The sequence below is a fragment of the Anas platyrhynchos genome, chromosome 1 (assembly GCF_047663525.1).
Source record: "Anas platyrhynchos isolate ZD024472 breed Pekin duck chromosome 1, IASCAAS_PekinDuck_T2T, whole genome shotgun sequence".
In the NCBI taxonomy this organism is placed as follows: domain Eukaryota; kingdom Metazoa; phylum Chordata; class Aves; order Anseriformes; family Anatidae; genus Anas; species Anas platyrhynchos.
In genome coordinates, this window is record NC_092587.1 from 35,640,366 (window position 1) to 35,653,570 (window position 13,205).

General features: G+C 44.7%; 1 protein-coding gene across 3 annotated transcripts in view; it reads left to right on the top strand.

Moving 5' to 3' along the window:
* The window catches only part of SRGAP1 (SLIT-ROBO Rho GTPase activating protein 1), a 149,050-nt gene extending 137,164 nt beyond the window's left edge, over positions 1-11,886 (top strand). For all 3 annotated transcript variants that reach the window (XR_011807390.1, XM_027456418.3, XM_038183303.2), the window contains 4 exons: positions 5,668-5,848; positions 6,448-6,582; positions 6,709-7,054; positions 8,866-11,886. Coding sequence is in view for 2 of the 3 variants with exons in the window: in XM_027456418.3 (XP_027312219.2) it covers positions 5,668-5,848; positions 6,448-6,582; positions 6,709-7,054; positions 8,866-9,243 (1,040 nt within the window). In the remaining variant the exon portion in view is untranslated. The remainder of the gene's footprint in view (positions 1-5,667; positions 5,849-6,447; positions 6,583-6,708; positions 7,055-8,865) is intronic.
* The last annotated feature ends 1,319 nt before the right edge of the window (positions 11,887-13,205 follow it).

Here is a 13,205-nt window from a genome sequence, read left to right on the forward strand (position 1 = left end):
TTTGTAATCTAGGGAAATACTGTTGCAAAGATAACGATGAGCAAGCCTGGGCTGCATACAAAACTCTGTTGGCCTTCAGCTCTCAGTCTGCAAGCTTTAACCCATTCTTTTCCATGGAAAGGAGCTTTCTGTTATAACAGCTCATTTTTCTGATGTTGTCTGTAGACATTAAATTAAATGCATTCATCATCTCACATATATTCCAACACATAAATTCATGCGATTTGTTGGACAATTCCTTTTAGAAAATGTTGTTGGTACCAAAAGTGAGAATAGGTGGGAATTGTGCAGTCTGCATGCATACTGAATCTCACTGACTGACCCGTGTTGGGCAAAAAGAAAGCTTTCACTGAAGGGTCTGGAGTATTTTGGTGGTTTAATGTGACAGATTCACTGGTTATAAGCTGGATGCATCGCTGCCAGTTCTATGTGGAGGGAGGGAAGGGAGCTGCGGCGTTGTTGCTGTACTGATCACACGCAGTCCTTATGCATTTCACCCTGTTAGGAGATGGAAGAAGCAGGTTGTGTAAATTTCTTTTAATGTTGAAAGTCTGATTAGATTTATGCTAAAACGTCCTGTCCATAACCACGATCAAACAGCTAGCCCTGTAGGAATTACAGGGCTATTGAAACATAATCCAGAGGTTATGATCAGAAGCTGAAGGATTTATTTTTCTACTTTACTTATTGTAAAGATTTACTTGCTATATAAACTTAAACTGCAAGTGAATCTCTCTGTGCCTACTAGAATAAACCCATCTGTATTTTCTGTTTAAGTAGTGCTGGAATGTTTAATTACAATTTACAAAACAAACAGAGTTTTTAAAAATTAAAAAATGTATTATGTCTATAGAGGTAGCAGGGAAAAGACAACTGGAACTTACAACTGAGCATATAAATACTTCATAACTGTTTAATTTTATGCATATAAGTTGTCTTTTTATTTTCCTAAGGCCATTTGTTTTCATATATTTGTTGATCACTGGAAAAGGAAGACGCAAGGAGAAGGCGATACATTTTTGTGTGTTTTCAGGCTTTTTTTCAACACACAGAAAGTATCCCTATTAAGAATAACACTTCAGTTTCTTTTTTCTGCTAAATCTGGAAATGAAATTTGATTTGTAAAGTTCAGAACATTTGTACTCAAGCTGAATCACAATATATATATATATATATATATATATATATATATATATCTGTAATTTTGCTACAGAACATTTACCTGAAAGTGCCTCTTCAGTAAAGATTCAACACATGAAGGATGTTGTTTATGTTTTGCTCAAGGAGTTTTTAGAATATTTCCTTTGCCTTTAATTTGCTGGAGAATTTTTATTCGTATTGGAGGCATATGAGAAAGGGTGACCAGATTTGTTTTCAAAGGAAGTAAATGAGAATTTCCTGAGGAAGTTAAACAGATGGGTCATTTCTCTTGGGAAAACATCCATACAGTTGCTGTCAGACTGTTCATAGATAGCTCATAAACACAGGGTAAAAGCTGAGAGGGTAGTTCTGCTGCAAACAAAAATTACAGGGACATGGGAGGCTGTAAGTTACAGTCGTGTCTCCAACACAGCATTTTTACTGCTTTTCAGCAGCGCGTGCTGTGATCGACAAATCTGTCCTGTCAACGCCTCGCAACATCGCTTTGCTTTCGTTGTTCCCCGGTCAGAGAATTGCTGTCCTGGGGACAGGACTCGGAAATTGCAAAGCTGCCGTTCTTTGATGGGGTGCAGAAGAGGCTAAGCAGATGGGGAGATAGCTTCTTCCTGGGGGATTTCAGGATGTGCTGTGTTCCCAACAGGCAGCGTGCAGCTGGGGTGACTGAGGAAGTGCACAGCAACAGCAACCCCTCTGAAAAGCGCAGGGGGATATCTCCCCTCTCAGCCTCTGCTCCTTGTGCCCGAGGTGCAGAGGGCAGCCTCGTGCCACCTTAATGCTGTCACCTCTGGAGGGAGGCTAAGACTACATCTGGCACTCCAATTGCAACGTTAAAATTAGCACTTGGGTGTCCTATGTCCTTCCTGCTCTCCCGAGCTGCTGGATCAGGGCAGCTATACTTGCAGTCCGACCTTGGTTTTCAAGCCCCCTACAACATAATGTATCATCAAGTGGTGGTGGTAATCATAACAAAACTCAGGGGCATCAGTGAAAAGTGAGAACAAAGCTGGCTGATTAACAGAGTCCCTAAAGCTTTTCCTACACTTCTTCAATTTGTCCTAATTTTTCACTTCCATTCCTGTGGCTGAATCACTGGAGATGAGAGCTGGTGAGATCATACATGTCACCAAATACTCCTAGCTGTCGTAGGCAAATGCCCCCAGGTATGGACAGAGCAGTGCAATTACATTTCCCTCCGAGCTGTCAATTTTTCTGTCAGACATTACAATTCAGTACCACGCAGAATGTGAGATACAGATCCCAAATTTAGCTTTCATCTCTTTGGCTTTTTTTGAAAAATGCTCGTCTGTCATTCAGTAACCTTGATACTAAATGGCTTAGCTTTTCAAAACGCATTTATTTCTGGGAGTAACTGTCATGGTACTTGGGTTTTAACCATTCAGGCTTGACCTATAAAAAGGTGAATTGCTATTTAAGATGTAAAATCTGAGTACTGTTTGCTACAGGAAAGTTCTGTCCATGTAACAGGAACATTCAAGCAAGGAAAATGCCCCTTTCAAAATAGTAAAGCCTGTCTGAATTTATTTTTGGTGCCATTAATAAAACCGTGCAAGATTTACTGAGCATTCCTCTGCGAAGAAGCGGAATTTGTTGCCAAAATCTAACAAACACGTCTCAAAAATAACATCATTATCCATACATAACCAGTTCATGCAGCTGTTTCCAATGGGGCGACTTCCTTCAGACATCTGAGAAAATACGTGAGTCTGTACTGAGGTACAGGCAATGGGGCGTGCAGGAGACAGATTCCCATCCTGTGCCAAACTGCATTTGTGTAATACTACCGAGAGAAAGATCTATTTCTAATTTAGTCCATTAGTTTGTAAATAAAAAGACATTTAGACCTGAATGCTCAAGTGTGGGGCACTGCATGGCCTGTTTAAATTAGCAGAGTTACAGGAGATGCCATGAGGAGCCAGCTCAGCCCAGTATTCATGGCCATCATCAGGTAACGTCAGAGAATGCCAAAGGAAAATAGGTCTGGGCATCTTGGGGTTTTCTTGCTGGAGAGTAGGATTTCTTGTTGTTGTTGAGTTGTTTTGTTTTGGGTTTTTTTGGTGGTGTTTGGTTGTTGGTAGTGTGGGTTTTTTTTTTTTTCCATTTTATCATATTACCCTGTAGTGAGTGGCTGGCACCCTGAAAGCTGGGAGCTTACACTTCTGAATTGGTGACCCGCTCTTCCACAGCCCATAACGTACCTGCCATCTGACAACATCTGCTCATCCAAATGTCTTGTCCCTTCTAATTCTACCTGACCTCAGTAATACCTTCCTGTAAGGAATTCCCCAGGCAGCATGCGCGATGTGTGTAAAAGCAGCATTTCCTTTTATCAGTATGAGATTATTGTGATTCGATTTAATATTTCTCTCTTAAAGCGTGATGCAGGATAAACAGGCATGCTTAGTTTACTTTATCTTCCCAGGCAATGATGTCTTCCATAGCTGTAATTGCTTTGTCACACCTGTACTTTCTGTTGGAGAGATACAGAACAGCTAGAAATGAAAACAAGATCGTATATTAGAATAAATCACTAATATATACACCAGAATTAAGGGTTTCCAAGGTTTCTAGAATGTCTCCATCTATGTCATCCTTACACTGCCTTTACTTAAAAAACATTTAAAAATAAAATAAATAAATAAAAACTATCACCACCACCCCACCCCAGGGCGTATCTGTCAGTGAGCCATCCAGCAGCGGTGCATTTTGAAGAATTAATGCTGTTCTTCCTAGAATAGTTGTGTTTACGTAACTAAAGTCATTTTTTCCAGTGTGCTTTATATTTGCATGTGTGACAGTGAATTCTCCATACCCCTGTGTGCCACCTCTGGAAAGTTTCTGGTTTTATAGCTCCTGGCAAACCTAAACCCCCTGCAGTTCATCACTACCAGGAGCTCAGAGCACGGCTGCACAAGCAGCAAACCACAAGACAGCCTTCTGCAGGCTGGGCAAGTTATTAAAAATAGCTGCAAACTATAGCCTCAGTAAAGGTATTGTCATTATATTTGCGTACTGCGGGATGAAGTTAATTTTAAAAAGGCATTCCTGCACAAAATGTTGTCATAAAGGGACAGTGGCTTTTATTACACGCCTGGCTCTTTGGGGAATTACAGCCTCAGCGATTTTAATTTGCACCAGACAGAAAGTTGCTATGCTGGTCATTAGCCCAGATGTTAATTTCCACCTAAATATTGCTCTGGTTACATAAAGAAATTTGTCATTTCAGGGGCTCTACTTTGAGTTATTCAAACCAACAGTGTATGCAAATTTTAGGACAGTATTTTGCAGGTTTTTCTTTGTATTTTGAGACTGTGATAGCAAATCATAACCTGTTTGGGCCCAAGTGGTTTTGGTGTTGTGTGTAAATAAATAGACATTAGGGCTACAGCAATTTTACTGGTGTCTGGGGACAGCTCTGAATACACCTGCACTTCCCTGGCATCAGGAGGTGTCTGAACCAAGGACAGGCTACGGGATAGGGCCCATTGCCACTATCGGGATGAATTTACTGGAATACCAAAGGAAGAAAATGTGGGGTTTTTTTGGTTGGTCAGTTGGTTTTTTGTTTTGTTTTGTTTTGTTTTTATCCTTTAAAACCAGGCTTTAAGAAAAAGTACTGCTTCCTTACTTCTTGGTAGAGAGGCTTTGCCACACTGTGTGGAGACTGGCCAGGACTGCTGTAATCCATGCTTGACTTTAGAAAATCCCAAACTCTCTTGCAGACACCAGAGGGATTTGGGATGCTGGAGCAGGCAGAACTGCCTGGAGCAGCCTCCAGCCACGCTGGGACTGCCCCTTCATCCTTAGGCAGTCTGGAGCTGCTCACCTTACTCAACAGGGTGTCAAAAGCAGCTAATGCAGGTTCAAATACTAGGTCTGAGCGTTTTGCAAAACAGTGGGTGTTCACCAGGCCTGCACACTTGTCATATAAAAGACAGAAATCCCATGGATTTGAGATTTTAAAGCCTTTAACACAGTCCAACACAGCAGCACATCCTTACTCATGCAGAAGGAAATCCTGTCTTCCTTCCTCTGCTGCTGCAGATGTTAAAGGCACTCCCATTTGCTTTTCTTTCATCGCACAGCTTCCTCAGACCTCCAGTTATTCATAGGAGCTCATTCGTCTTATCTTCAGAGGTCTTCATTACCTCGCCCCCATCTCACTCCCAGCCACGAGAGCCCTTCCAGCAGGAGGCAGAGGCCTCTCTCCCAGCAGCAGCTATGGTAGCGTTTGGGTTTGCTGTGATGCATTCTGCAGACCCCAAAGCAACCCAGATGTTTCACACTCGGGGCACAGACTGTTTGTGTTTCTTTGCAAGGGACATACTATAACCACTGCTTGAAGTCGGCCTTAGCTCAGCTGATCTGCCAGTTCTGCTCAATAAGGGTGAGCACAGAGAAAATGCAATCGAGGGGTTTTATGAGACCAAAATGTAGAGATAAGCCTGTGTGGGATCTGATAACCGCTCTTTTTCCCTCCCTACCCAGAGTGCGAGCCCATAGAAGCTATAGCCAAGTTTGACTACGTCGGAAGATCTGCACGAGAGCTCTCTTTCAAAAAAGGAGCTTCCCTTCTCCTGTACCATCGAGCCTCTGAAGACTGGTGGGAAGGAAGGCACAACGGCATTGATGGACTCGTCCCTCACCAGTACATCGTGGTGCAGGATATGTAAGCAGGGTCTCGTACAACGAGGTTCTCGGGGGGTATAAAAGCATACCGAAGGAATTAACAAGGAATTTCCAAATGGGACAGTGCTTTGAGGGCTCGGATAGGTTAAATTTTTGCCTTCTAAGCAGGATGGCTTCATCTTTGTTGTCCTGAATTGGTGTCTCTTAATCAAAAGTCACTAGTAGGTTAAACTGCTTTGTTTATGGATGTGTTCCCAGTACATTAAGGGGTGGCTGCTGCTGCTGCACCTATTTTCATTGGGCTATCTCTGTGCAGCAACTGCTGACAGTTAACTTCAGAATAGCAAGGACTGGAGAAATGCAGCCCTGAACTCTTACAGTATTAAACCGTATTAAATGTGTGCTTTGCCAAGGATGACAAAGTTCTTGTTTACATAAAGGTTGCATGTAAACAGAAATGTAAAGAGCTCGATAAACAGAAGGACTGTAAGTGATTTTTGGAGACCTGGAGAGGCTGCAGTGCATTATAACATGCTTGCTTTTCTTAAGGAAATTCCTTAATGGGGATTAAAATCCTGAGTGCCACTCGCTGTCACACCTAACTCACTGACCTCTTACCTCACCATGTCTTCTGTTCAGGGATGATACTTTCTCTGACACACTGAGCCAAAAAGCAGACAGTGAGGCCAGCAGCGGACCCATAACTGAGGACAAGTCGTCATCGAAGGACATGAATTCTCCCACTGACCGCCACTCCGACGTGTATTTAGGAAGGTAAGCTTGAGGACGGCAGGGTTTCAGTAGCACTACTCACAGCTCAGGTAACACAACACTTACTTCTCCACATGCTTGTGGTGGGTCACCACCACTTGTACTATGACCACTTCTTCATTCGTGCAGGCAAAGAAAGCGATCAGAACCTCCGCCTCCTCTAAGACGCCCCGGCAGAAGCAGTGACGGTCACTGCCCCGTGCACCCGCCGCACCCCCTCTCTAACTCCTCCGTGGAGCTGGGTTCCCCCAACCTGGCAACTCACTGCAGCCCCAGGGCCCTCCTGCAGAACCGCAACCTCAATGCAGACAGCCCTGAGAGGAGGCGTAGGCCCGGGCACGGCAGCCTCACCAACATCAGCAGGCACGACTCCCTGAAGAAGATCGATAGCCCTCCCATTAGAAGATCGACATCGTCCGGTCAGTACACTGGCTTCAATGACCATAAGCCACTGGACCCAGAGTCGATAGCTCAGGTTTGTGTCTTTGTTTTTTCTGCTCTCTCTGCTTTCCTGAGGGGCAAATCGCAATGAACAGCACCGCACAGAGCACAGGCAGTAGTAGGGGGGGGTGTGTGCAGGAGGATGTCCTACTTAGCTTTGTAAACAGAGTGCATGTGAAAGAAGATGCATTAAGGGATTCTGGATAGAGAAGCACAAGGGGAATAGACATTGCAGAAGCAATAAAAAGAAATTATTTCCTCTTATACCATAATGAAATTGTCTCCGCCACACACACCGCTAGGATGATGTATGATTACAACAGTTATGTAAATCTGTGTGCTCTGATGAAGGCAGGCCTAATCTAACGTGCATGTAATTAGTGTTCAATTATTTCTGAATATTACGGTATGCAGAAGAGTGCTTTGACTGGCTAGTAACAGCCTTTGACATTCAGAGCACAGATTTACATTCCAGAGTCTTGCGGATATTTAGTTTTCATACAGCTCATATGTAGTTCATACAGTGTGTTGATCTGATGCTTGTAGTTGTTCCTAAGAGCATAAATTGCAAGAATTTGCACCAGCATAAATCATGGGCAATACTGTCCCTGTGTGAGCACCAAAGCAGCCTCATTCCTGGCAGCACAGAGATGAGAAGGACGGAGCAGGGAGCACTGCGGCCATCAAATCGGTCTTGTACAAAGCTGGTAACGGTGAGCTCTTGAACAAATTGATGCCACTGTCTTCAAAACTCAGGCTTTGTCTAGGTAGTATAACATGATTACTAGGGTACCCTGAGGGTACAGTATGATTGCAAAAGTATTTTCCAATAAGGCTGGCACTCGTGTTTTAAAATTTAATGTACTGACAATGCTTGGTTTCAAATTCTGCTTCCAATGAGGGCCATAAGGGGCATGGTTGAGTCAGAAAGCTGAACCATGTACTAGAGAGTCAGGAAATCTAAGTGTTGTTACTGTTCTGTTTTACTCTAAGTTGTTTATTTAGTTTCTTGAACCACACACAGTGCTGTTTGGCTCAAGCTATTTTTTGTCATGCCTAAACTAGTGATAATTTGGCAGTGAAAGAATCTGAACTTTGTTTAACCTTCATGCAAGTTACTGTGAGCAAGCAGGGCACACCAGATATTCAATCTCAGTCGTATCTCAACTCCCCTGAAAAGTAGTAAACTAGTCTTGCTGCTTTTTTTCATCCTTTTTCCTGGAAATCCTGACAGAAAAAAAAAAAAAAAAAGTTTCTTATCAAAGCTCACTGAACAATGGTATCTTAATTTTTTTTTCTGCTTAAAATTTAGCTCAGAAACAGGAGGAGAGAAGAGGTGATAGACACACAAGCCTGACTTCCTTACAAAACCTGGCTCATAATCCCTATGAGGCAGTACAGATCCTGACCACCTGAGGAAGTAGATGAGGGTTGCAATCAACTAAGAGATAACAAACAGACTAAAATCTTTACAGCTGTCATTACCCCAGAGATGACAGAAATCTTCACAGTTAAAAATGCTGCAAAGCAAATATCCATTGTCCTAACAGTCACTGAATAAAATGGCTTCCAGGTTTTGGCTCAATTGATTTTTTAACTCTGAATGTTGACTCTCTAGTGCCACATAAACAGGTTAAATCTTTGTAATGTTAACCGAAAGTTGCAGTCTTGTTAATTGCAGTGTCTTTCAAATAAGCGTGGTGCAAATTGACTTCAGCACTCCAGTATTCCTTGAAGAGGGGATGGTTGGCAAATTAACTGGTGCATGTTCCACCTCTCCCCTGCCCCTCCTGCTCTGTGCGTTCGGTAGCAGTGACTTGCTGCTCTCTCTGTGCTCTGCCCCAGGACATCGAGGAGACGATGAACACAGCACTGAACGAGCTCCGCGAGCTGGAGCGGCAGAGCTCCGCGAAGCACGCCCCGGACGTCGTGCTGGACACCTTGGAGCAGATGAAGAACAGCCCCACCCCTGCCACCTCCACGGAGTCGCTGAGCCCTCTCCATAGCGTAGTTTTACGGAGCTCTGAGCCCCAGATTCGCCGTAGCACTAGTTCTTCCAGTGACACCATGAGTACTTTCAAGCCCATGGTGGCCCCTAGAATGGGAGTGCAGCTGAAACCTCCTGCTCTTAGGCCAAAACCTATTGTTCTTCCAAAAACAAATCCTAGCATAGGGCCTTCCCCTCCTTCCCAGGGTCCAGCAGACAAATCTTGCACAATGTAGAAAGCTCAGCCACCCACGGTGCCCAGCTGGGGTATGCTAGGGAAAGGAATGGATTAACGATAGAAGTCAGGGCTCCATAACACCATTTGGTTCATGTTTATAACTGGAGAGGCTTTGTTTTTCAGTGTTTTTGAATGTATTGTCTGAAACTAGCTACATTAACATGGGCATTTGTATTTTGTATGGTTTCAATTAAAAGAAAAACTGGACAATTGTGCATCATTAAAAAAAGAAAAAACACAACGTAGACTTACTTGAAAACTTGATGCTGCACCATTTATAATAAAATCAACACGGATCACAAACAGCTTGCCACGTTGTACCATATTTCACAGTCTGACTATAATTACGTAATACCAAATCCTGCACAAAACTAAGGGGCGGGGAGGGGGGTACCGGGGGAAGTGGAAACTCATTTCTAGGTCACCAAACCAAATCTCAAGCAGGTTAGTAAGAGCCGAAATCTAGCATGTGAGGATTAAGTGTCTGTGTGGAACGTGTAAGTCATCTCAGGCCACGTCTTATTTAAGACACACACACAAAAAAGAAAACCCTCACAACTCTCACAATTGGCACCAAGTTTTAGCTTTCTTGTTGGCAGTCTCACCGGAGATGAGCGCTGAATAGATCTGGAGATCACGTTGCTCTCACCGATCAAAAAGCATCATTTCAGGTCACAGCTAAAGCACATCTCCAGGATAGTATCCAGAAACTCCTCTTGCCATCTGCTGTAATAGCTTTTCCCACAAAGACAGACCCTCATTCCCTGATACCACGTTTCTCACAAAAGCTAAATTCATTTAAAGCTCATAGTTCGGCAAGCAAGGCTCTGGGGAGTATGCGAATCTGTTGGTCCATCGGGTAGGCTGAGGGCGATTAAAAGGATCAACTACACAGTAATTCAGCAAAGTTTCCCATTGACTTTACTGCTCAGCATCCAATTAAAAGCGTGATCTGAGTTGTGACAGTCAGAGTTTCGAGCTGACCCAGCTCTGCAGGTTGCCTTACGCAGCGCAAGCACCGTGCCCGTTGCCTGGGTTGTGCTGACTGCACAAAAGGGGCTCTCCGAGGAGAGACAGCCTCCTGCCAGCTGGGCAGGGGTCACTCGCAGGACGGGCAGATGATTTGCTACCACCTAGGTTCAAGCTGACTCCAGTTTTCCATAACCTTTCCCCCTCATTTTAATGACAGGAATAAATACCCTTCTTGTGTCCGTGTGTGAGTGAGGGCTGTCGGCCTCGCTTAGTGCTCTGCTGTTGGGCTGTTGCACGTGAACCAATCGTACGTTGCAACAGTAAGCCATAACGTTATTTCTGTGAATATATTTTCCAGCATCCAACCCATAAAATAAGTTTTGGTGAAGAAGATGGGGGAAGGAAAATCCACTGTGGTTCAGCTAGAGGAGCACAACAGGCTTTGAGTAAGATCTGTCTTTCCACACGTTATTTAAGATCTCACCATTGCAAAGCTTTAGGTTGTCCCCCTCACTACACGCAAACAACTCCGTTTGGGAGGGGAGGAGTAGTGAGGACATTTGATAGACAATTACTGAGGTGCTGAGATTTATGAGCAACTTACACCTGCTGTGGTTTCCTCTCTGTAGATGGGCAATTCAAAGCCCCAGGTGTGAAAAGCATCCCAGGAACTGCACCGGTGAGCCAACCTGTCAGGGCTCTTCCCACCCATCCTGACGTTTGCAAACCCATCAGCCCCCAGCTGCAGGCTGGGATCTACCCAGGTTAAGCTGCAAAATCCCCCAGCGTGGGCTGTGCAGCTCGAGCAGTGCATCTTCAGCCCAGTTAGTGCTGGTCCGTAGGGTCTGCTCACCTCTTCGGGACCAGAAGATACATGCGAGCAGTTCCCCCCTCTCCTCAAATCAGTGGAACAAACTGGAATTTCAGCTGTCATTTGAGTGCAGTTTTAGTCTAGCGTTCCTAAGATAACCTACCTGGCATAATTGAGATGGATACCTGTATCTTTAAATTGCATAGGGAATTTTGTATGTTTAAATAACTGTACTGGACTCCATAATGCTTATATTAGAAATTGTTTAGCAGAAAAAAAAAATATTAGAAGCAGTGCATTTAGTGAATGCATCCACATTAGTGCATTCACACAGTTAAATGTGTAGTTTGATGGTTATTATAGATACTTAAAAGTATAGTAGGTGGATATGTAACAGGAAAGACCGATACAACTACAGACGTACTAAAGGGTAACTCCTGCACACCTAATCAAATCAGTATTGTCCTTTACTGTCAAGTTTGATAAATCGCAGTACTGGTAGCTTCCTGCTTGTTGACTGTTACCTAATTGTGTCAATGTACATCTGTAGTATGTACATGTGAAAGTGCCTTTAAATTTTAGAGGAGCTTTAGCCTTGCTCTTGTACTGTTGCATTTCCATTGCATCCTTCCCTGTTTGTGTATGGCTGCATTCCCATTGCATTCCTTCCATCCTCGAAGAACAAACAAAAACATGGATACTTCATGGTTCTGGAAGAGAAATGTACTGTTAATCTGTTGTGACAATGCACTTTTATGTATAGTACTGTACATTTTGGCATGTACCATTACAAGCTTCAGTATACATTCAGGTTTGTTCCTCATAGTGTATCTTTATAATAAAGAAGATAGTTCTGTCTCTGCGTGTAGTTTCCATGGGTAAACCTCCAGCCTGCCTGGTGCAGATTGCCGATTTACCTTCACCTTCCACATACAGAGAAAACAACCGGCATCTCGCACCCCGCCCCATCAGGTCCCAGCACCACCCTGGCCCGAAGAACTGCTTGCTCCTGAATTGGCAGGGCACCATCCCAAGCTCACCCAAGCCCCTCCATTTCTGAGGCCCACCTCTGCAAGGAGCCCCGGACCTTGCACAGTAGGGGGAAAAAGCCGTGGGGGGTGGCCATGCCCTGTCCCCATGCCCGCCTGCAGAGACCCCCACCAGCTCCCATTGGGTTCACCCCGCACCCTGACACCACTTGCCCACTCCCCAGAGGGAAAACGAGGAGATGGAAAAGTATTTCCAAACCTTGCTTAAAAGAAATAATAATTAATAATAATTAAAAAAAAAAAAAAAGGATGACCACCACCTGCCCAGCAGGAAGGGAGGAGAGGCAGGGGTCACACCTCAGCCACCACTGCTTGGAGCAAAGCTTTCCCTCCTGGTGCCGCTGGAAAACCCACGGGAACACGAGTCCTTGGTTGGGGGCTCCTCTGCCAGCCCGTGGGGCCAGCCTTCCTATCCCCATGTCCAGTGACCTACTTTAGGTATTTCGCCTTGTCCTCTGCCGCACAAAAGCCGGCTGAGAGCCGCAGGAAGGGGAGGCACAGGTCAGACCTCATTCAAGGTCCTGCGTAGCCCAGAGGAAGCATAACCTAATTTTCACAGTCAGCCCTCAGTCTGCTGGGGAGAGAGGTTTCTCTGGCAGCTTTCAATCTATTTTAAAACAAATGGGAAATCACAAGAAGGGCAGCCTCCTCCTGTTGTTTGTCTTGGTAGCGGAGTTCTGCTGTTGTGCTGTTCAGATTTTCTAATTTCCTCCCAGGTTTTGCAGTGAAAGCAAGCTTTGCCGCCAGGGGACAGAGGGTTTGGCAGGGGGACAGGGAGCCGCTGGCCCTAATAGCACTCTGCAAAGCAACAGGAGTGAGGGTTTGTTGCTTGGAGAAAAGTATATTCACGGGACAGAAAATGAGCAGCAGTGGAAGTGGTGCACTGAGCTCACCAGGTCACCCCTGAAAACGCCTGCTTCAGGCCACTTGCAGCTCCAGGACTCAAAACTCCTGCTCAGCCAGCCCCAGGAAAACTCAGAATAACTCGAAAGCCTGGCGCCCCGTCCCAGTTCTCCTCGCAGAGATGTGGAGTTTGTTCCTTCGTGGCCCCACACAGGAGGAGCCACAGCTGGGCTGGTGAAGTCCCCGCTGCCCAGAGGGACGAGCCCTCACTTTGTCTAGGTGGCA